At 40.0% G+C, this 25202-nt stretch overlaps 1 protein-coding gene across 1 annotated transcript in view; it reads left to right on the forward strand.

Annotated features, from left to right (window-relative positions):
* Positions 1-25202, forward strand: part of OXSR1 (oxidative stress responsive kinase 1) — an 86293-nt gene that overhangs the window by 48960 nt on the left and 12131 nt on the right. Inside the window, exons 5-12 of the mRNA XM_007517070.3 lie at positions 640-695; positions 6611-6720; positions 12120-12221; positions 12551-12684; positions 16622-16670; positions 17304-17369; positions 19215-19337; positions 24610-24645. Of these exons, the coding sequence (XP_007517132.1) occupies positions 640-695; positions 6611-6720; positions 12120-12221; positions 12551-12684; positions 16622-16670; positions 17304-17369; positions 19215-19337; positions 24610-24645 (676 nt within the window). The remainder of the gene's footprint in view (positions 1-639; positions 696-6610; positions 6721-12119; positions 12222-12550; positions 12685-16621; positions 16671-17303; positions 17370-19214; positions 19338-24609; positions 24646-25202) is intronic.

The raw sequence follows: 25202 nt of genomic DNA on the forward strand, positions 1-25202 counted from the left end.
GTGAACCATGTCATTCAGCCACATGAAAGGAAGCCTTGTATGCAACAACTTGGATGAGTCTGGAAGCTACCGTGCTAAGTGAGCAAAACGAGACGGAGGACAAATGCCGCAGGGCATCATTTACTGTGGAAACTAGACAAATAATTGAACTTACAGAATGAGCATAGAAAAGTGGTCTCCGGGAGTTGGGCGGTAGTTCAGCAGGTTAAATGCAGGTGGCACAAAGCACAAGGACCGGCTTAAGGATCCCAGTTCAAGCCCCTGGCTCCCCACCTGCAGGGGAGTCGCTTCACAGGCGGTGAAGCAGGTCTGCAGGTGTCTCTTTTTCTCCCCCCTCCTCTCTCCATTTATCTTCCCTTTTATCTCTCCATTTGTCTTCCCCTCCTCTCTCCATTTATCTCTGTCCTATCCAACAACAACGACATCAATAACAACTACAGCAATAAAACAACAAGGGCAACAAAAGGGAATAAATAAAAAAGAAAAGTGGTCTCCAGCGACATGGGGGTGGGGGGAGGGAGAGAGCTCAGCAAATCAACACCAGCTTTCGGTATTGTATGACTCAAGTCTCAAAGAGTTTGATGTATAACATGAGCAAACTATAGCTGTGTGTAATTTTTTTCTCTTCTCTTCCTAAAGAGATGTGAAAGCTGGCAATATACTTCTTGGAGAAGATGGCTCAGTGCAGATTGCAGGTAGTAATTTGTATTTTATTATCTTGATTTGCTAATCAAACCATACTACTTATCTTTTTATGTTTTCTCTTTGCTCTCCTATTCCTTGGAGCCTCTCTGTTCAGCCACCTGTGGGCACATCACTGTGGACTCTCAGAATATCCTTTGCTGCTGCTCTTGCATTTTCAGTCACCGATGTTTCCACTACTCACTCTCTCCCAGCTACTTAACTGTTGCCCCCGTTAGGGTCCTCTACTATGGCTTTTCAGTGCATTCTCTTCTTTCCTTTAAAGAAGCAGTAGTAGTCAAGAGACCTAATCATGTTTACGAATAAACTGCTGTAAACAGGTGATTTCGAGTTGCTTCTGTGGTGGGGCAGCACAAGATGTCTCATCTGATGGGCTACCTCCTCCTCCAGGCTGAGACTCCACAGTAGCTGTACTGCAGGCTCAGCAGGCAGGCGACCTCCTGGGAAGACTTCATGTTGGCCTCACGCTACTGAGTCCACCAGCAGTCGTGTGTCTGATAGGAAGAAGATAATGCCCACACCTTACATCATTTCTTCACTTTTAGAAGTTAACTTGGGTACTCGTCACCATGTATAAGCCTCCCCATAAGGGAAAATTTAGAAAAATTTGACTCCTTTTAAATGAGCAACTCCAAGGGGGCCAAGAGGTAATAGCGCACATGGTGCAAAGCGCAAGGAACAGCGTTTGAGGATCCCGGTTCGATCCCCCCGGCTCCCCACCTACACGGAGGTCGCTTCACAAACAGTGAAGCAGGTCTGCAGGTCTCTCCCTCTCTCTGTCTTCCCCTCCTCTCTCAATTTCTCTCTGTCCTATCCAACAACAATGGCAGCAATAACAACAACAATGATAAGCGTCAAGGGCAACAAAAGGGAAGAAATAGCCTCCAGTAGCAGTGGATTCGTAGTGCAGGCATGGAGCCCCAGCAATAACCCTGGAGGCAAAATAAATAAATAGATCTATCTTAAAAAATGAGCAACTCCCATTCACACAAAGAGTAAAAAAACGGCCTACTATTTTATAAGTAGAAATGCAAGCCGTAGAGTTGAGATAATACTTCCGTTCTGAATAACTGACAAAAGGCTCAAGTTTAGAACATGTAGAGAACTAATGGAAGGAGAAAAATTTAGATTAAAAAATGGTTAGAAAATTGGCATAGACACTTCCAAAACGAAGAGACTAAAGAATATATATGATAAAAAGGTCTTCAACTTCACTAGTAATCAGTTAAATTCAAAGTCATATGCTTGAGGGACCTACTTTATATTGATTGATCTGGCTAAAATACCTGTGGTACAAGTTATTGGTGTATGACAGGGAAATATATTCGCTACTCTTATGATAGTAGTATAAATTGGCGAAGCAACTTAATTAAAGTTGAACATGTCCATACCCTAACATTTTGAGTTGTAGATGAGAAAAACTCAAGTGTATCTGTATCATATTGTTCATAAACACTAAAAATTTGGAGCATCCCCAGTGTCATTCATCAAAGTAATGGATAAATACATCTTAATTACTTTACACATTGGAGTAGTATTTAATTGATGAAATCAAATACAGTTACAATTACATACAAAAATATTAGTAAGTTCCAAAATAACAGAGGGAAAGAAGCCATTCTAAATAGGATATAGAATATATGAGTCTATATACAGAGTTCAAAACCAGGCACAGTTATATTGTATTATAAAGAGGGTGGTGGGTTCTGGGAACATGGCAGGTAGAAAGGATCATGAATCTATTTGCCCACTTACACAGTAATAATGTTGAAGTATGAAATATGTCTGGTAGAACTCTTTCTGGAATTTTACAGCCTGCTAAGGAATCGCAAATACCTTGTAAAAGCAGGAAAGGTGAATTGTAGTTAGTGTCAGTCCATTTCAGCTCTTATACAGTAGTAGCTACCCACCCTCTGCCATGAAACATGACTTCATAGATCTTTTGGAGCAGCTTTCACAGACTGTAGGAGTCATAGTAGACAAAGATGACCTCCTCTTAATACTGAGAAATGGTGCTCTGGCCACGGACTGCTTCTGATGGCAGAGGAGCACAAGAAGTGGCAACCATGATTGTTGGGACCTGCTCCCCCTCGAAGTTACTTCCAGTGAACTTGAAGGACTCGAGCCTTTTCTTCTTTCTCCTCCTCTTTTTTGGAACCTCACACCAAGTGCATATTCAAGGAAAATTGGAAAGTGGCTTCACATGCCCAGGAAAAGGCACAAAGATCGTAACTTAGGTCAATGGATCCCTACCACAAAGCTAGCTTGCAAACCACATTTCAGAATTCTATAAACAGAAAACCTTGTAAAAGGAGGGATTCTGAATTTTAGAGTTGCCGTGTTAGTATATTCAAATGTCTGATCTTCAACCAAAATGTTACCCAAGACATAGAATGAAACAGGAAAATACGCCTCTTGAGAACAACCTAAAAAATGCCCTTCAGCAAAAGACCTGGTACCTGATGCTGATGCACTAAACAAAGCTTTTTTTAAAAAAAAAAGACTCTTAAAGATGCTCTAAAAACTAAAGGAAGATGTGGAGAAAGTGAATAAAACTACATGTGAATAACATGGAACCACCAGTAAAGAGAGAAAATCAAAGAAGAAATTCTGAAGCTAAACAACATACTGTAGGCTAATGCAAAGAAAAAAGAGCCGGAGAATGAGTCAGAGAGACTATTTGAAGGAAGTTCTGAAAACTTTTATGAGGTTTGATGAAAGACATGATTATAAACAATAAATGTCGTGATCTCCAAGTGAGATGAACTCAACCTAAAATAAGATGTAAGAAAACTAATATTTTCAAATAAAAGGTTGACATACTACTGAACCAACTTACTAGTGTAGAGGCATACACAGAGAAAGTACTTTCTTAACAAAAACATCCAAAGATATAAGCAATGTTTTCATTGAAATAAGGGAAGACACAGCATAAATATGTCTTCTCATATTTATGTACACTCAGCTTGGTTCTCTTCCAATGTTGCCTCTTGGCGTAATACCTGATGTTAATACCAGTTCTGAATGTATATATTGGGGAATGGGAAGGTTTTGCTTTTGTTTCTTGACCAGGAATCACTTGATCCTTAAAACCTTATTCAAAAAAGTGGCAAGAAATAATGTCAATTGCATACAACATGGTGGTGGAAAAATGAGAGGGGGGGGTTATTACTTTTTTGAAAAAATAAAGAGAATCTTCAAAGCTGGAGAGACATACCTTCATAGGAGACGTCATCGATAATGTTACTAGCATAGTTCTTAGCAACAACTTTAGAAGTCTGAAAACTATGTACTAGTGCATTCCGAGTGCTAAAAGGAAAAAAACTATTACCTAATAATTCCACATTATAACCATTATGCTATCTATCTCCATCTGACACTTTTTTCATGATTGAAAACATGCAACAAATCAAGAACAGAAGAAACATTCTCAACTAAAATAATAATATTAAAAAACAATAGTGAACATCATAGTTATTTTATCAAAGGAAAAGCTTTCCCTCAGATCAGGAACAAGGCAAAGATGTCTACTTGTACCATTCTTATTCACAATAGTACCTGAAGTGCAGGGCTCACCTGGGAGGTGCCCGCTTTGCCATGAATGTAACCCAGGTTCAAGCCCATAGAAGCACTATTGCACTGGAGGTAAGCTTGGGTACTGTAGTCTTGCTCTCTCTCACTTTGGACTGAAAAAGTTAGCCCAGAGCAGTGAAAAATAAACAAGAAGAAAAAACATTCTAATTATAAAGAAGAAAGTAAAGTTCATCGGTTTGCAAATGATACAGTTTTATATGTAGAAAAGTCTAAACATTCCCTCACAAGTGATTTGAACTAAGAAGTAAATTTGGCAAAATAGATCACAAAGGAAACAAAACTTAATTCCCATCTCTGTATACTAACAGTAAGGAGCAATCTAAGAAGGGAAGGTACAAAGACTCATAATTTTCAGGTAGCCTCAGAAAGAACGAAATGCTTAGAGCTCAGTTTGACCAAGGAAGTAGAAGACTTACACGATGAAAAATACAAAACATTGCTGAAAACATGAAGACAAATAAAGGGAAACATTTCATGTTCATGAGTTCAAGGTTTAATATATATATATATATTTTTTTTATTTAAGAAAGGATAAATTAACAAAACCATAGGGTAGGAGGGGTACAACTCCACACAGTTCCCACCACCCAATCTCCATATCCCACCCCTCCCCTGATAGCTTTCCCACTCTCTATCCCTCTGGGAGCATGGACCCAGGGTCATTGTGGGTTGCAGAAGGTAGAAGGTCTGGCTTCTGTAATTGCTTCCCCGCTGAACATGGGCGTTGACTGGTCGGTCCATACTCCCAGTCTGCCTCTCTCTTTCCCTAGTAGGGTGGGTCTCTGGGGAAGCTGAGCTCCAGGACACATTGGTGGGGTCTTCAGTCCAGGGAAGCCTGGCCGGCATCCTGATGACATCTGGAACCTGGTGACTGAAAAGAGAGTTAACATACGAAGCCAAACAAATTGTTGAGCAATCATGGACCCAAAGCTTGGAATAGTGGAGAGCAAGTGTTAGGGGGGTACTCACTGCAAACTCTAGTGTACTTCTGCTTTCAGGTATATATTTTGCAGTAGTTTACGGATACGTGTGAACATATGCTCTCTCTCACAGAAACTGGTGTATATCTAGGTTTTGGGACTTTGTTAGAAAGTGAACCACCTGAGATGAAATTAGAGTATATATACTATGAAAGGAAAGGTCTCACCCGAGTAATGAAGCTGAAGGGTTGTCATTCCACACGTGAAGTCTCTGGACACAGTCTGAGGTGAAGCATGTTGAGGTGGCAATCGTTGTGTTGGTTAGGTTGTGATCGGCAGATGCAATATTATTTGGTATGGATTGGTAGAGGCATACGGGAAAGTGGGGCCTATCCAAGGGTTTCAGAACTGGGGGAAGTAGGGGCTCTATAGTGGAGATGTGAGGTTCCTGCTGTCTTAGGGTTCAAAAAGACAATTGATAGTTAATGTTATCACATTATTTGGTAATTGGGTTAACTTTGAAAAGTCCTTTTGTTAGGGTTTGCTGTACAGTACCCAGTATCTTGTATATAGCTGTGCTATTGGTTGCTGGTTTAATATTTTTAAAAATGACAGTAGCGTTCAAAGTCATCTGTACTTTCAGAGCAATTCCTATCAAGATTCCTGTGACTTCCCTCCCCCTCCCCAGAGCACTGCATAGCCATGGGTTGTGGTAGGTTGAGCCTCAGGCACAAAAGCCTTTTGCATAACTTTACATGCTATCTCTCCCTCCTCTATGGCTTGCTTTTTATACCTTTCTTTCTTCCTTCTTTTCTCTCTTTCTTTTTTTCTTTTTAGCAGAAATAGAAATGACAGAAAGAAACGTATTGATGAAGGAAGATCTGAGGAGACAGTGATGTATGAGCATAGCGACCAACACATGAAGGGACCTGCCAAATCTTTTTTAATCACTTCTGTTTATTAATTAGTAAGTTGAGCCAGAAGGGGGCAGGTGGTGGCGCACCTGGTTGAATGCACATGTTACAGTGTGCAGGGACCTGGGTTCGAGCCCCCGGTCCCCACTGTGGGGGAAAGATTTGCAAGTGGAGAAACGGGGCTGCAGGTGTCTCCCTTCCTATCACCCCCTTACTTCTTGATTTCTGGCTGTCTCTATCCAATAAATAAATAAAGATTAAAAAATCTTTAAAAAAAGAAAAGAAAGAAAAGAGAGGCAGAGTATCACTCTGGCACATGCAGTTGGACTTGGAGCCTCATAAGCTCAGAGCCGTAGGTACTACATGCCCCTCAGGTCACTGCGTCTTCTCATGTTGTTTGTATTAGAACTATAACAGGCCATTTTATCATTTATGTCAGTTACTGTATTTTTCATACCTTGCTGCTGTATTCTTTTTCAGACTTTGGAGTTAGTGCTTTTTTAGCAACTGGTGGTGATATCACCCGGAATAAAGTGAGAAAAACTTTTGTTGGCACCCCTTGCTGGATGGCGCCTGAAGTCATGGAACAGGTACTGTGTCTTTTGTCTTTGTTAAGTGGTTTAGAGTTTTGTTACACAACTGGGGAATAAAAAAACATTGAATAATATTTGATTTTGTTTATATATCATTAACCTTAGGAAAAATCTGCCAGTGTTCTTTGACTAAGACTTTCTTCTTAAAGTACACATCTAGGTGGTCCAGAAGGTGGCACAGTGGATAAAGCATCGGACTCTCAAGCATGAGGTCCTGAGTTCAAAGCATGATGTCCTGAGTTCAATCCCCGGCAGCATATGTGCCACAGTGATGTCTGGTTCTTTCTCTCCTATTTTTCTCATAAATAAATAAATAAAATCTTTAAAAAAAATACACATCTAGGGCTTTATAAAGGACATGCACAACTCAGGATTTATATTAGAGACAACCTAAGGAAAAATATAATCAGGTTTGTTCTAATAATTATTTAGTTCAGATTACATAATCTTTTTATTAGTCATTTAATATTAATATACAAAATTATAAGATAGTAGGGACATAATTCCAAAACATTCCCACCACCAGAGTTCTGTGTCCCCTTCCCTTCCACTGGAAACTACAGTAGTTCTCCCAAGGTCACAGATTCAGGTTGAATTTATAAATATCTAGCTATATCTGTGTGTGTATATATACATAACATACATATATTGTTTTTTGCCCATTTTTTCTATGTTCTTGCCCTTTTGTTGTTGTTAATTTGATTCTTTTTATTTTATTTTTTTAATTTCTTTACTGGGGAATTAATGGATTACAGTCAACAGTAAAATAAAATACAATAGTTTGTACATGTGTAACATTTCTGTTTTCCACATAACAATTCAAACCCTACTAGGTCCTCCTCTGTCTTCCAGGACCTGAACCCTCCCCACAACCCAGTATTACTTTGGTGTAATACAGCAAACCCATCCAAGTTCTGCATTGTGTTTTCTTATTTTTCAACTTCTTTTTCCTAAGTTATTATTAGTGATTTAATAATGGTCGACAAGATTGTGGGATAAGAGGGGTACAGTTCACACCACCAGAGTGCCATGTCCCACCCCCTCCATTGGAAGCTTCCCTATTCCTTATCTCTCTGGGAGTATGGGCAAATGTTTTTTGTTTATTTGTTTGTTTTTTGGGGGGTGCAGAAAGTGGGAGTTCTGGTTTCTGTAATTGCTTCTCTACTGGACACCAGTGTTGGACAGTTGATCCATAACCCTGGCTAATTATATAGTCTTTTTTTTAAACCAGAGCACTGCTCAGCTCTGGCTTATGGTGGTGCAGGGGATTGAACCTGGGACTTCAGAACCTCAGACCTGAGAATCTCTTTGGATAACCGTTATGCTATCTATCCCTGCCCTGACTGTATAGTCTTTTTTAAATTTATTTCTTTATTGGGGAATTAATATTTTACATTCAACAGTATGTATAGTCTTTTTACATGTAGTTTCTTTTTTTTTTCTTTCTTAAAGATTTTATTTATTTATGAGAAAGATAGGAGGAGAGAGAGAGAAAGAAATAGACATCACTCTGGTACATGTGCTGCTGGGGATTGAACTCAGGACCTCATGTTTGAGAGTCCAATGCTTTATCCACTGTGCCACCTCCTGGACCACTACATGTAGTTTCATTGCTTTGATTTTTCTTTTTTCTTTTCTTTTCTTTTTTCTTTTTTTCCCTTTTCTTTTTCTTCTATTCCTTACTATCTTATTTATTTACCTTTTAATTTACTTTTATTTTTTAAATCTTTTCTATCTTTCTCTACCTCTACTTATTGTTGTTATTATTGGACAGGACAGAGAGAAATTGAGAGAGAACGGGAAGAGAGAGGGGGAAAGAAAGATAGACACCTGCAGACCTGCTTCAGCACTTGTGATGCAACTGCCCTGTAGGTGGGGAGCCGGGGGCTTGAATCAGGATCCTTATGCTTCATGCCATATTCACTTAACACACTGCACTACCACCTGTCTCCTAAGGGCTAGTTTTCTCTGTTTCACTTTCTCCCACTTGTCCTCAAACAACTGCAGTATGTTGTCTTTTTTTTTTTTTTTTTTTTTACATTTTATTTACTTATCAATTTAAAGGATAGGAAGAGAGAGAGAAAAAAACCAGAGACATCTCTCTGGTACATGTGCTGCTGGGGATCAAACTCAGGACCTCATGCTTGAGAGTCCAATGCTTTATCCACTACACCACCTCTCGGACCACACCAGTATGATGTCACTTATCACATTGCAGAGACCGTTTTTGGAAGTTAATGCCTTATTATTTCTTATTCCTTACTCTACTTGTCTTTGTGACATTTTAGATTGTTGATGATTTCTTCCTTTACTTGCTGTAGTGTAGCTTCCTCATTCTACTTGTCAGGCCATTTCTCTGTCTTCTTCTCTGGCCTTCCTTCTGCTATTAAGGACGTTGCTTTCAGGTATCTTATCTTTGGATTCTTCTTCAATCAAACATACTTTGGAGATAGTTTCTTCTCTGCTTCCTACCTGTTGATTTCTAAATTATATCTAGTCCAGTCACATTTCCTAAGCCTCCAAATATTACAGCTCCTAGTGGATGTTTTACATAGCTACAGTAGCAAAGTCAGAATGTAGAACTGACTTTGTTTTTTCAGTCTGTTACAACCCCAGTTTGTTTTTTTAAAATTTAAGAAACGATTAATTAACAAAACCATAGGGTAGGAGGGGTACAACTCCACACAATTCCCACCACCTAATCTCCATTTCCCACCCCCTCCCCTGATAGCTTTCCCATTCTCTATCCCCCTGGGACCATGGACCCAGGGTCATTGTGGGTTACAGAAGGTGGAAGGTCTGGCTTCTGTAATTGCTTCCCCGCTGAACATGGGCGTTGACTGGTCGGTCCATACTCCCAGTCTGCCTCTCTCTTTCCCTAGTAGGATGGGCCTCTGGGGAAGCAGAGCTCCAGGACACATTGGTGGGGTCTTCAGTCTAGGGAAGCCTGGCCGGCATCCTGATGACATCTGGAACCTGGTGACTGAAAAGAGAGTTAACATACAAAGCCAAACAAATTGTTGAGCAGTCATGGACCCAAAGCTTGGAATAGTGGAGAGCAAGTGTTAGGGGGGTACTCACTGCAAACTCTAGTGTACTTCTGCTTTCAGGTATATATTTTGCAGTAGTTTACGGATACGTGTGAACATATGCTCTCTCTCACCGAAACTGGTGTATATCTAGGTTTTGGGACTTTGTTAGAAAGTGAACCACCTGAGATGGAATTAGAGTATACTATGAAAGGAAAGGTCTCACCTGAGTAATGAAGCTGAAAGGTTGTCATTCCACAAGTGAAGTCTCTGGACACAGTCTGAAGTGAAGCATGTTGAGGTGGCAATCACTGTGTTGGATAGGTTGTGATCGGCAGATGCAATATTATTTGATATGGATTGGGAGAGGCATACGGGAAAGTGGGCCCTATCCAAGGGTTCCAGGACTGGGGGAAGTAGAGGCTCTATAGTGGAGATGTGAGGTTCCTGCTGTCTTAGGGTTCAAAAAGACAATCGATAGTTAATGTTATCATCACATTATTTGGTAATTGGGTTAACTTTGAAAAGTCCTTTTGTTAGGGTTTTCTGTACAGTACCCAGTATCTTGTATATTATAGCTGTGCTTTGGTTGCTTCTGATCTACTTGGTCTAGGCTTTTGAGAGAGTCTGCATATCAATTACACAGCCTATATATTGAAAAGATTCAGTTTGTGTTTTGAAAAACTTCGAGACATACAATTAATTTTCCACCTCTCATATTAATTAACCAGTGATTTATATGACTACATTTTACTAGGAGTGTACATAAACACCATTCCCACCACCAAAAGACTGTGACCCATCCCTCCCACCCACTCCCACCCCCCACTGTCCCAGGAAGCTGCATGTCTACCCCTCACCACAGGGTTTTTACTTTGATGACAACCCCAGTTTTTACCTGTTGATGGCAGAATGATTTCCACCTTAGAATCGTGGGGATGGTGTAGCATGTAACATCTAACACAAGGCTGATGAAATTAGTTGCTTGTACACGTAACTTGGGGGAGGAGGATACTACATGCCACACAGAGTTGCATTCAGGAAGAGAATGAAAAAATAGTTGATGTGGGACAACTGCTGGGTTGTTGGAAGTGTCATGATGCATTTTTTTGCATAGAAGAACAGAAAAAGATGCCATGACTTTTCTGACAGCACAGTAGAATCAAGAGAGCAAGGTACTCTTTCTTTTCTTTTCTTTTTTTTTCTTTCTTTTTCTGTAATTTTTACCAGAGCAGTGTTCAGCTCTGGTTTTTAATGGTATGGGGGATTGAATCTGTGACTATGGAGCCTCAGGCACTCTTTAGTTTCTTTTTTATTTTAATTTTTTTGTATTTATTTATTTATTTATTTTTTATTGTCCCCTTTTGTTGCCCTTGTTGTTTTTTATTGTTGTAGTTATTATTGCTGTTGTTGTCATCCTTGTTGGATAGGACTGAGAGAAATGGAGAGAGGAGGGGAAGACAGAGACGGGGAGAGAAAGATAGATACCTACAGACCTGCTTCACCGCTTGTGAAGCAACCACCCTGCAGGTGGGGAGCTGGGAGCTCGAACCTGGAAACTTAACGCCGGTCCTTGCGCTTCACCATGTACGCTTAACCCCCTGCTCTACCGCCCGACTCCCACTCTTTAGTTTCTTAATGAAGATGTGTGTTAGCTTAAATAAATAACTGTGAGGGCCAGCAGAGAGCTGAAAACAGCTGGGAGATAAGCAGGAACTTTCCTGCATGGTTGGCCTAGAGGACCTTGTCCTCAGGAACAGGACTGGGACAGGAACTTGCACTCAGGCCGCTGTAGGTAGGCCCTTCTGCTCACCAGCCGTCAAGGTAGCAGATAACATAGAGCTTTAATTTTAGGTCTTAAAACACATACTTCCTAGACCTGCTTCTCCTTTTAGATTGCTGAGGACCTAGGATGAAAATTTAATTTATGTAATATGCTGGCATATAGGTGGAGAGAGATCTGGCCACATGAAGCAATTACTAAAAATATTCACAATATTTGTCATTTTCTTTATTATGAAAATTGAAGTTAGGAACTAGAGAAACAACTCACAAGGTAGGACACACATCTCGCCAGCACATACCCCAGATTTGACTTCTGTCATGGTGTGGGGGGACCACAACACTGAGGGAAGCATCAGTGCTGTATTGTCATTCCCTCTGTCTGTCTGTCTGTCTGTCTGTCTGTCTGTCTGTCTGTCTGTCTGTCTTGTCTTCCTACCTGAAGGGAAAAAATGTTGGCCCGGGAATGATGAAATCGCATATCTACTAATTTCAGTTCTGTTCCTCTCGGCACCTCCCATATTAAATAAATAAGTACGTTGAGCAAGGCAAATGTAATTATATGCATATCTCTGTTCTTCATAGGTCCGAGGTTATGATTTCAAAGCTGACATCTGGAGTTTTGGGATCACAGCAATTGAACTGGCCACAGGGGCAGCTCCTTATCATAAGTATCCACCAATGAAGGTAAGGTTTACATTGGGAAGACTGCCCGAGCTCATCTCCCAGCTCCTTTTCAGAGCCTTTCCTCCCTGACATTCTTAGTGATGGTGTTGAACCCTGTATGCCTTCTAACTTCTGCAGTACTTTCAAATGATAGTAGATCCTTGGCGTTAGCGTTATCTGACTCTGCATTGTAGTTGATGATTTTGATGACTTATCACCTGACTGACTGCAACTAGCTTCTTGTTTTTATTTATTTGCTAATACTACTTGAGGGGTGATCTGTGTTGAAAATCTTGGTAATATTTACTGTTACTTTAGTGAATTTCATGTAATATTGAAAATTCTTACAGGTTCTAATGCTGACACTACAGAATGACCCTCCTTCTTTAGAAACTGGCATTCAAGATAAAGAAATGCTGAAAAAATATGGAAAATCATTTAGAAAAATGATTTCACTGTGCCTTCAAAAGGATCCAGAGAAAAGGTAAAATACAAAATAAAGCTGACTTTTTTCTTCCTCTAGTGTGTAAACCATTGTGGGGAGTCTAAGACTCACATACATATACAGGAGATTATTTGTTCGTATTCAAAACTCTGGAAAAATACACAAAGATCATTACATTAGATTGGCATAAATGAATTTCTGCCTCCTTTTTGGGAGGGTATATAAAAATAGCTTGTAAGTAGTTCAGTTATTTCATGATTAATTTATTTCTTATTTAATTATTTTTTGCCTACAGGGTTACTGCTGGGGCTTGGTGCCTGCACTACGAATCCACTGCTCCTAGAGGCCTTTTTTCCCATTTTGTTGTCATCATTATTATTGTTGTCATTCCTGTTGTTGTTGCTGGATAAGGCAGAGAGTAACTGAGAGAGGAGGGGAGGCAGAGGGGGAGAGAAAGATGGACACCTGCACACCTGCTTCACTGCCTGTGAAGGGACCCCCCCGCAGGTGGGGAGCCGGGGGCTCGAACCGGGAACCTTATGCCAGTCCTCGTGCTTTTTGCCATGTGCGCTTAACCTGCTGTGCTACCGCCCAACCCCCCATGATTAATTTAAGTGTTATTTTTATGTATAGGGTAGAAATTGAGAGGGAAGGGGGAGATAGAGAGAGAGAGACAGAAAGACACGTGAAGCCTTACTTCATCACCATCACTTGTGATGAAGTTGATAAAGTTCCACGTTAAGTGGGAAAGACTAGCTTTACATTTGTAAAGTTATAATTAAACAACACTGTTTATAATTTTAATCATAAAATAAATATAATACATGTTAAATATTAAAGTTCTTGTTGGAAAGACAGCTTAATAAATGGACCAAAAATTTGAACAGCTTACTTGATAACGTTAGATCAGACTGCAAGTAAGTGTATGCAATTTACCTAGTGTATGTATCCTTGTAAGTTAAGCAGAATCACACTATGTTATTAGGATCACTGACAACAGCATTTTGTCTTTGAGTTTAACTAGCTAGCTGGCCATAATGGTGGAACTAGAATCAGGAATTCCTGTTCCTGGCAGGGGTATGGATATAGCTCAGTTGTAAAGAGTGCCTGTTTTCCATGTATGAGGTACTGGACTTGATCCCTAGCACCACATAAACAATAAACCCAGGGGTACTTGAATAAAATTTCTGCTTCCCGAGGACTCTGATCTCACTATATCAGATTTTTTGTTTTACATATACTTTTCAACTTCTTACACCAAGATTTTTTTTTAAACTAATGAAGAGTTGCTTCTTTTTTAAGTTTATGCTTTTAAAATGTTTACTTCTGTATTTATTGTATAGAGACAGATATATATATAGAGAGAGGGGAGGAGGAGACAGAAATGGAGAGAGAAAGAGACACCTGTAACACTCTTTGATCATTTGTGAAGCTTTGCTCTGCAGGTGGGGACCAGGGTCTCTGCATCATGCAACATGTCTGCTCTATTAGCTGTGCCACCACTTGGCCCCACACTCAGAGTTTTAAAGTTTTGATTTTTGAAAAATCAACAAAAGCAAACAAATATATTTTTTAAATTATTTATTTAAAAAAGTATTTATTTGTTATTGAGAAAGATAGGGGGAGAGAAAGAACCAGATGTCACTTTGGTACATCTGCTGCTGGGGATTGAACTCAGGAGTTCATGCTTGAATCAAATGCTTGATCCACTGCATCACCTCCTGGGCCACACAAATGATTTTAATTGACATCGGTGATCATATTCGTGGTGATACAGTCATGTCTTTGGTAATGGGGGCTCTTAAATTTATGGTTGGGACTATTGAAAATAGGTAGCAAATTTCAACTCTGTTTTTGGAACTTTGTGCTATTTCTGAACAAATTAAGAGATAGGATACTCTTTTTTTTTTTAAAGTTTTTTAAAAAATATTTATTTTCCCTTTTGTTGCTCTTGTTTTTCATTGTTGTTATAGTTGTTGACGTTGTCGTTGTTAGATAGGACAGAGAGAAATGGAGAGAGGAGGGGAAGATGGAAGGGGAGAGGAAGATAGACACCTGCAGACCTGCTTCGTTGCTTGTGAAGCAACTTCTCTGCAGGTGGGGAGCCGGGGGCTTGAGAAGGGAGAGGGAAGATAGAGAATACTTATTTATTTTAATGAGAGAGAAAACACAGACCAGAGCACTACTCAGCTCTGGCTTTATGGTGGGGGATTGAACCTGGGACTTTAGAGCCTCAGGCATGAGAGTCTTTTTGTATAACCATGATGCTATCTCCCCACCCTTCTTTTTAATATTTTAAAAACTAAGAATTTGGGGAGAGTCAGGCGGTAGCACGGCGAGTTAAGCACATGTGGCGCAAAGCGCAAGTACTGGCATAAGGATCCCGGTTCAAGCCCCCATCTCCCCACTTGCAGGGGAGTTGCTTCACAGGCGGTGAAGCAGGTCTGCAGGTGTCTTTCTCTCCTCCTCTCTGTCTTCCCAATCTCTCTCCATTTCTCTCTGTCCTAGCCAACAACGACATCAATAACAACAATAACAATAAAACAAAAAGTGCAACATACATATTTTTTTTAATTAAGATTTTTTTTTTTTTTTAATTGCCAGCAGTTATTACTGGGGCTTGGCGCTTGCATGACAGATTCACTGCTCCGGTTTTTCCCTTTTTTTTTAAAATGGAGACAGAAATGGAGAGGGAACAGGGAAATGGAGAGAAAGAGAGACACCTATAGCATTGCTTGACTACTCATGAAGCTTTTGCTTTGCGGGTGGGAACCAGAGGCTTAAACCCAGGTTCTTGCATATTGGTAACGTGAGCTTAACTAGGTGCACCACCACTTGGTCCCTCAGTTGGCTTTCTAACTCTCCTGTGCAGACTGTAAGTCCCCCAGCGGTGACTTTGAGCTGAGAGCTTTGCTTGAACCTAGAACCTTGTAAAGTATGCATCCTGGTAAAAGAATAGACCAGAAAATAGATAAAAGAAAGTAAGAAAGCGCAACACAAATTCTCTCATGAGTTATCAAGCCCTCTGATGTGGACATTCTGCAGGTTTACTGACTGAATTTCATATCACTCAGGTTACCCAGGAGCCTACAGGATTAGAACAAGAAGCTGGGACTGGATTGTAGCTCATCTGGTAGAACACACACTTCCCCATGTATAAGGACTTAGGTTTGAGTCCCTGCCAACATATGGGAGCACCGTGCACAGCAGTTTCATAACTAGTGTTGTGTAGTAGTGCTATAGTTTCTCCTCTCTTTCTCTCTCTCTGGAGGGGAAATAAAAAGGCAGGTCCACTGGGAGAGATAGAATCACACAGATGTGAAGCCCCAGCAAAGTCCTGGCATGAAAAATAAATAAATAAAAACACCTAAGTTTAGCTTACATTTGGGGAATGCACTTTACTTTCAGTATCTTCAATTTAGGGAAAACCCATTTTTAAGGGCACGTGGTTAACTAAAGGTGGCAAGCAGCCACACGGCAGGAAGTACAGGTGTTAATTTTGTCCTTTCCTTCTCTGAATTAAAATGTATTTTAAAACGCCTTACCAAAGTAGATGGTGTCTTACTGACTTTTGGGGGGGATACTTTAAAAAAAGCATATGTAGTGGAAGGTACTAAGCCATCATTCTTAAGTACTTCACTAATGAATATTTTCCTCACAGTTTTTACAGCCAGATGAACATTATTGAAGAACCTACAATAATTATTGCCAGGACATTTCTCTCTGAGGGGACTGAACCCAGGGCCTCACACAAGGAAGTCATGCGCTGTACCCACCAGACTACCTCTCATTCCCCTCTGTTTATGCTATACAATGTTTTACTGAATTTATCTTGTTTTGCTTTTAAGCAGGTTAAGGAAGGTGACCATATACTTGAGTTTTTAGTTCTTGTTACTCAGGAAATTATTATTTTTTTGAAGATGGCAACCCAGCGTACACTTGAATTAACTGTAAAAATATTCTCTTCTGCTTTTAGACCAACGGCAGCTGAACTGTTAAGGCACAAATTTTTTCAAAAAGCAAAGGTAGGAAACGCCATCTTTTGATTTTATGTGTTTTTATATGATGACCCTCAGCTAAATTAGGTTCACTGCTCAGAAGTTACATTATTTTAAGATTATGTTGTTTGGAAGAACGATGATACATCAAATAATTGCATTTTCTGTACAATCTTTGGTAATTAAGATACATGCTTTAGAATTAGTAAATGCATTTTCATATACATTAATTTAAACTTATATCAGGAACAATGAATATTAAAATCTGCCATTATAAATATAACCTGTGAAAAATACTGAACTCTCATTTCAGGGTTTACTACTGAATTAGTAAACATGTCATTTCCCAAAGATATCGGATAAGTGGGATGTTACTGTAGTTGGAATTGTGGGACCATGATCCCAAAGGACATACGGTAAAGCAAACTTTTCATAGATAATGGTTCATACAGTACACTAAAGCTCTTTCTCAATTTATAAAACCATGGTAGTAATGTGCTAAAAGAGCTGCAGAGTAAAAGAATTGAAGTTTTTCTCAAACTTCTCTGTGTAGCAATTACTACATTGCATTTTACTTTTGGTAAACATTCTGTGTCATTTTTCTTCAGTCATTTGTTTTTTTTTTTTTAAGAAGAAATACTTATTTTTTTCCCCCTCCAGAATAAAGAATTTCTTCAAGAAAAAATACTACAGAGAGCACCAACCATTTCCGAAAGAGCCAAAAAGGTAAACGAACATTTAACTTCATTTTTTCCAGGCAACTCTGTAGACATTTGCTTTTGTATTTTGAAAGTATATGTTAAGTAATTGCTTTAAACTGTTTTTTAAATTTTATTTGTGATTTATAGTGATTTACAAAACTGTAAGATTACAGGATATAGGTCCACATGGCAATTGCCCCAAAAGTTCTCCCCAGCCTCCCAAAAATAACCACCACAGTCCTTATAAAGTCTCAGAGACTGTTTGCTTCTGATTATCATTATCATTATTATATTTATTTTGCAAGTTATCTAGATTCCACATGAGTAAAAACCACCCAGAGGTCTTTCACCTTTTTACTTATTTTGCTAAGTCGAATCACCTCTAGTTCCATCCATTTTTGTCCCAAAGGATATAGTACCTTCGTTTTTGATTGCAGAGTAATATTCCATGGACTAGCCTGTTACTGTAGACCACAGCACCCTGTATGTTTCCTTGTTTGTTTCTAGGTTTGCAGAGAGGTGGGGGGAGAGGGAACCATGTAATGCTGTGTCAGAGATTAAAGTCAGAACCTCTTGATTGTAACTCCAGAATTGCCCTGTGCCAATTCCTGGGTCCCTCCCTGTTTGGTTTCCTAGGTCCCACCTGTAAATGAAATCACCCAGCATTCATCTTTGTCTTATAACGAAGATATGAATGATGTTTGAGCATAAAGTATAGGAATGCGAAGTCAGTGATTACGATTAAAAAAACATAATGAAGATTGTAAACAGCAAGTGAGCGGTGGAGATAAGGCTTTGTATGAAAAAGCTTGCTTGTGGGGGGAAATGGGTAACCACTTGCTACGTTGGATGACAGGGGGAGGAGGGAAATACGGTTGAGTGGTCTGTACAGTAAACAGCCAACACTTCCGTAATCCATGTGTTTTCCTAACAGAACTTTTTCTCCTTAGATCCATTAATAATCAAAGATTTCCTGATGTTTAATCATCCTTCACCTCTTGAGGATGACATATTCTTTTAGTTTGACCTATTATTTTTTTTTTATAAAAAGGAAACACTGACAAAAACCATAGGATAAGAGGGGTACAACATGCTGCAGTCATGTCTATTTGGGAATCTCAGGACTCCCTGACTAGGCCCCTGGCTGACAGGGTGGCCAGATAGTGACGAATGAATCATCCTTAAAGTATGCCAGTCTCTTGCCCCCTTATTCAGCTTTTGTAGTCCTTACTTTGATAAGGTTAGCTTTGGAGTGAATGAAGGAAGTATAATGGGAAGTAAGTGAGGAGGGTATCTAAGTCTAAGTAGACACTATTTCATTATGAATTTCCTGGTGTCTTTTTAGGAATTTGACCTATTTTTAAGTGTTTCTTTATTTTGAAAAAGAAGTCACGGTATAAATATGGCTACACAAATAACATGAGAAATGCTAGAGGAGAGAAATACAGAAAGATACCTACTCTGCAAATACACAGTTTTATGCTACTTAGATACCAGTGTTCTTACAAAGCTAAGAGAAATGCAAATTAGAACCATATTGACATTCCACCTCATACCTGTGGGAATAGCCTACATGAGCAAAACAAGAAACGATAAGTGTTGGCGAGAATATGGAGAAGAGAACTCTGTTGCATTGCTGGTGGGAATGTAAACTGATGCACATATTACGGAGAACAGTGTGGAGAATCATCAATGAAAGTGGGAATAGCTTATGATCCAACAGCATCACTCCTGGGCATGTATCCAGGAGACATGAAAACACTAGTTGAAAGGACATAGGTACCCCTATGTCCACAGCTGCATTATTCACAGTTGCCAAGATGGAAACAAGCTCAGGACCCCCTGACATGTCCGTTTTCGTCCTGTGTAGGTTCGGAGAGTACCTGGCTCCAGTGGCCGTCTTCATAAGACAGAAGATGGTGGCTGGGAGTGGAGTGACGATGAACTTGATGAAGAAAGTGAGGAAGGGAAAGCAGCAATTTCACAACTCAGGGTAAGTTTTGCTGAACTGTGTGCTTTAGGTAGTGTTCTTTACTCTTTTTTTTAAATTTTTATTTAAGAAAGGATTAATTAACAAAACCATAAGGTAGGAGGGGTACAACTCCACACAATTCCCACCACCCAATCCCCATATCCCACCCCCTCCCCTGATAGCTTTCCCATTCTCTATCCCTCTGGGAGTATGGACCCAGGGTCATTGAGGGTTGCAGAAGGTAGAAGGTCTGGCTTCTGTAATTGCTTCCCCGCTGAACATGGGTGTTGACTGGTCAGTCCATACTCCCAGTCTGCCTCTCTCTTTCCCTAGTAGGGTGTGTCTCTGGGGAAGCTGAGCTCCAGGACACATTGGTAGGGTCTTCAATCCAGGGAAGCCTGGCCAGCATCCTGGTGGCGTCTGGAACCTGGTGATTGAAAAGAGAGTTAACATACGAAGCCAAACAAATTGTTGAGCAATCATGGGCCCAAAGCTTGGAATAGTGGAGAGGAAGTGTTAGGGAGGTACTCACTGCAAACTCTAGTGTACTACTGCTTTCAGGTATATATTTTGCAGTAGTTTATGGATACGTGTGCACATAAGCTCTCTCTCACAGAAACTGGTGTATATCTAGGTTTTGGGACTTTGTTAGAAAGTGAACCACCTGAGATGAAATTAGAGCGTACTATAAAAGGAAAGGTCTCACCCGAGTAATGAAGCTGAAGGGTTGTCATTCCACACGTGTAGTCTCTGGACACAGTCTGAGCTGAAGCATGTTGAGGTGGCAATCGTTGCATTGGTTAGGTTGTGATCGGCAGATGCAATATTATTTGGTTTGGATTGGGAGAGGCATGCGGGAAAGTGGGCCCTATCCAAGGGTTCCAGAACTGGGGGAAGTAGGGGCTCTATAGTGGAGATGTGAGGTTCCTGCTGTCTTAGGGTTCAAAAAGACAATCGATAGTTAATGTTATCATCACATTATTTGGTAATTGGGTAACTTTGAAAAGTCCTTTTGTTAGGGTTTGGCTCTTTACTCTTAAAGCCTGAAGACGCCATTGACAGAAGGCAGCGCTCTCTTACGTAGGCCTCCACCTTCACTCTTCTTTTTCTCACTCCACAGTGTTTCCAGTGTGGCTTTCGTAGTGTGGTTCTGTTGGTGACTTTTTTTTTTTTCTGATTCAGTCAGTTTCATTTTATTATTTTTTTTTATTGTTAACCTGGGCTATCACTGGTCCTTAGTGCCTACACAATAAATCTACCGCTCCCAGTGCTTATTCCATCTCCCCCTCCCCCTGCCTATTTTTTTCCTTTAAGACAGAAATTAAGAAGGAAGTGGGAGACAGAGAGAGAGAGAGAGAGAGAGAGACCTGCAGCACTGCTTCGCCACTTACGAAGCTTTACCTCTTCCCTCCCACAAGTGGAGACTAAGGGCTTGAACCCAGGTCCTTGTACGTGGGAATGTGCGTACTCTATCAGGTGTACCACTGCCCAGCCCCTGGTGTAGTCAGTTTTTAAAAAGATTGATTTATTTAACTCACGAGAGAGAGAGACAGACTAAAGCACTGCTCTCTTATATGCAGTGTTGGAGGTCAGAAGAAAAAAGTTACTAATTTTTTTTTTTAATGCAGTGAGTTTTCAGCCCAGTTTTTTATTCTGTGTTTTTAGAGAGGGAGAGACACTAAAACCCCACTCCACCATTCAGAGTCTAGCTAGTTGTTGGTCTTGGTCTTGTGCATGGTGCTCCTTCCATATTTTGCCCAGGATTGAGCAGAGTCTTACACCATGAGAGGTTTGCTATTTGTCCACTGTTTCACCTTCCAGATCTGTGATAAGACTTTTCATTTTAAAAATGTCATATGAAGTGGTCTGGGAGATGGTGCAGTAGACAAAGCATTGGACTCTCAAGCATGAGGTCCTGAGTTCAATCCCCAGCAGCACATATACCAGAGTGATGTCTGATATTCTCTCTCTCTCTCTCTCTCTCTCACTTTCTCTCTCCTCTCTGTCTCTCCCCCTCTCTCATTTTCTTTCTCTCCCTCTCCCCTATCCATCTCATAAATAAATAAATAAAATATTTTTAAAGGTCATTAATACAATAACAATTAATACAAGTTTGGCTGAAGGAACTTTTATTGGCCAAATGAGTCAGACCTTAACCATCAAACCATTTAAGTGGGGCTGGGAAAAAAGCTCACTTGGATAGTGCTCTGCTTTGTCATGTGTTCTAGCTAGGCCTCACTGCAGTGAAGGACTCTTCTGTGGTGTGGACTCTTTTATTCATCATTAAATATAGTAATGAGTTAAAGTATAGTCTTTTTTTTTTTTTTTTAAGTAACTAGAGCACTAATCACCTCTGTTTTATGATGGTGTGGGTGATTAAATCTGGGACTTTGGAGCCTCAGGAGTCTCTTTGCATAACCAGTATGCTATCTACCCCCACCCAAGCATGAGAGTCTTTTTTCGTAACCATTATGCTGTCTTCCCTGCCTAAGCAGACCTTTCTTATCCAGGATTTTGCCTTGTGGGATTTCAGTTACCTATGTTTCAAAATATATTCTACACAGTGGGAAAGGGAGAGGAAGGGAGATGGGAAGAGAGGGAGAGGTGCATGAGCATAGTTAAATACCAGAAAAGCTACATATAGGGTTTGATATTGGTCACATATGGTGACATCTATTTGGGCATCTTGGAATAAAGGAGAGTACTGTTTAAATACTAAAAAACAAACAAACAAACAGAACAGAAATCTGTGAGTCCATACCAATAAGAAATAGATACATAGATGCAGGGGAAGGGATACTTCTTCACTACAGGAAGCTGCAAGTGCTGACTAGTAAATATAGAGGAATTTTGAAGGCAGAAAATATTATTTAATAACCATCATAAAGCAGTCATAAGATAAAATCAAGCAGTGGTCATCAAGGGTTATGAAATGTGGAAATGTTTCAATGAATGGGCTGTTTATCTGGCTTAAGTATTTCTTCACAGATGACTTGTAAATTGCAAGGGGGGAAACTGACTAGTTTACCAGAAGAATCAGTACCTGCCTCAGCTAGGTGATTAAAATTAACATCACCAGTGAGTAGTGTATGAACTTTTTGTAAATTTCAGTATAAAAGGTCTAAAGAGATGTGACAACTAAATGAAACACAAAATCCTAAACTACCTCCTGTACTGGAAGAAAAAAGGCGGCAGAATTGGGTAATACAGGATTAACTGAAATGTTGGACTATGGACATAAAATTGTGTAGGAATCTTTTTATTCATTGTTAAAGTTAGTAAAGTTGATAAATGTAGTATGAAGTTTATTAAAAACAAACAAGGGTCCGGGTGGTGGCGCACCTGGTTGAGCGCATGTATTACATGCGCAAGGACTTGGGTTCCAGCCCTTGTTCCCCACCTGTAGGAGTAAAGCTTTGCGAGTGGTGAAGCAGTACTGCAGGTCTCTCTCTGTCTCTCTCTCTCCCTCTCTGTCACCCATTTCCCTCTTGATTTCTGGCTGTCTATATCCAATACATAAAGAGTAAAAAAAAAAATCCCTACAAGCCAACACACCATTTAAGAATAAGTTACACATAACTGTGACTTACTTTTTTTGTGCTGTTGCCACCACTATTATTGCTGGGCCTCAGTGCCTGCTCTAGGTGGCCATCCCCCCCCCCTTTTGTTCCCCCTCCTGTTTTATTTGCTAAGACAGGGAGAAATTGAGATAAGGAGGTGGAGATAGGGAGAGAGCTAGACCTGCTTGCGACATACTCTTAAATGGTTGAGAAACATTATGATGGTTTATGTCTGTAGTTAGAATGTGATAACATAAATTATTAAGCAGGTGAAGAAAGTGGTTAATGATAGTGAATTTGGATAAAGAGTGTAATGGCATTATTTGTATTCTAACAACTTTTCTGTAAATTTAAAGTTATTTCTAAATGCAAAGTTTAAAAGAAAAGTTTTGGGTTGGCAGTCTGCTTTCTCTGATATGTTGGCTATTAGCTCAACATTGATTCTGCTTAATAAAATGATAAACATTTAAAAAACTTCAAACCTGGGAGTCTGGCAGTAGCGCAGTGGGTTAAGCACACGTGGCACAAAGTGCAAGGACCGGCATAAGGATCCTGATTCAAGCCCCTGGCTCCCCACCTGCAGGAGAGTTGCTTCACAGGCCATGAAGCAGGTCTGCAGGTCTGTCTCTCTCTCCCCCCCCCCCCCGCCTTCCCCTCTTCTCTCCATTTCTCTGTCCTGTCCAACAAAGATGACATCAACAACAACAATAACTACAATGATAAAAACAAGGGCAACAAAAGTAAATAAACATAAAATTTTTTTAAATAAAAAATATTTTAAAAAAACCTTAAAACCTAAGTTGAACTTTTAAGAAATCTTAAGTCTAGGGCAGGAAGATAGCATATTGGTTATACAAAGAAACTCTCATGACAGGAGGAGCCTTCAAAGTCCCAGGTTTAACCCCACCCCCCAGCCTCCAGAGCTGAGCAGTGCTCTGGTAAAAAAAGAAAAGAAAAGCAAACAAGAGAATTTACCATAAATTTAGAGATATGTTAAGTATTTTTGCATTTAGTGCCTAAATCCAAACATTCTAAGAAGTCTGAACCCACAATTGTAGAATTGTTTAGAGATAAGTGTTTATTTGTTTGTTATTTTATTTTTTCTGTGTGCTGAGGTGACGCTAGAAATTGAGTCCAGGACTTGATACAGGCAGAGCTCTACCACTGTGTTATACCCCATGTCCCTAGATTTGTTTATTTGCACTCCTTGGTGATTATATACAGAATCACTACTGGTTTTTATATTATTATTATTGTTAAATTTATCTAAGATGGAGTTTCATGTGACAACTGATATTTAGTTGTGGCTCAAGGATGTCCACTACTAATGCATATAAGCAGAATTACTGCTTTGACAATGTGTTGGATAATGAAGTGGTGGTTTACCTTTGGTCTGAGACACTATGCTTAATATGTTCATGATAAGTAGAAGTAATTGTTCTTTGTAAAAATGGCCTTTTTAGTGTGTGAGAGCCTGGAGAATGCCATTATGTTTTCTTAAGAACTTCCAGTTGTGCACACTTTAGCTAAGCACACTGATGTGTGGCTTAGCTACCTGGGTAAAGAACGTAGTATCATGACAGTTATCCCACAAAACGTTTCCTAGAGTTTTACTTCTGAGTTCCTCTAGAGACCAAAATGCAAAGTGCATGTCAGCACTCTGCAGTATGGAACTGAGTCCACGTAGCCCAAATTTTGAGTTAACAGGCCTTCTCTTTTTGTGTTTCTTTTAGTCGCCCCGAGTAAAAGAATCTTTATCAAATTCTGAGGTAAGTAGTTATGGTTATTGCATCAAGTTTAAGGTATACACAACGTAGATCATTGGTTACCTGAGGCTGGGTTTGGGAACAAGATTTGCATATACGGATGTGAGGGTGATCTGGCTGCGACATCTGTCACCCCATTGATCGCCAGGGTTGATTCGGGTGATCTGGCTGGCTAGGCAGGTGTCCCCTTCCTCCCTCATGGCTCCATGTGTGTCCCTCCCGAAGCTGTGTGCTCGGTTGAAGAGGACAGTCTTCCCCCGAATAGAGACGGACTGGTCTTCGGTCGAGGGTATACGAGTAGATGTGCTCCCCTGCTAGAACCTCCAAACAAGCTCTCAAGAATTGCAGATAGGCACAAGATGGCTTTTTTTTTTTTAATTGGTGGGAGTGTTATAAACTGAATTGTGAATTTTCTAAAAATCACAGTGTATACTTAGAATGGGTGAATTGAGTGGGAAATAAAATAAGCCTCCAAAAGTTGTTAAAAAGGCAAAGCAGCCTACAAATATCTTTACTTCCACTTGAAACTGGTGTATTCAGAGATGTAGCAGTATACCTCT

Source organism: Erinaceus europaeus, chromosome 21 (genome assembly GCF_950295315.1).
Source record: "Erinaceus europaeus chromosome 21, mEriEur2.1, whole genome shotgun sequence".
NCBI classification, from domain to species: Eukaryota; Metazoa; Chordata; class Mammalia; order Eulipotyphla; family Erinaceidae; genus Erinaceus; species Erinaceus europaeus.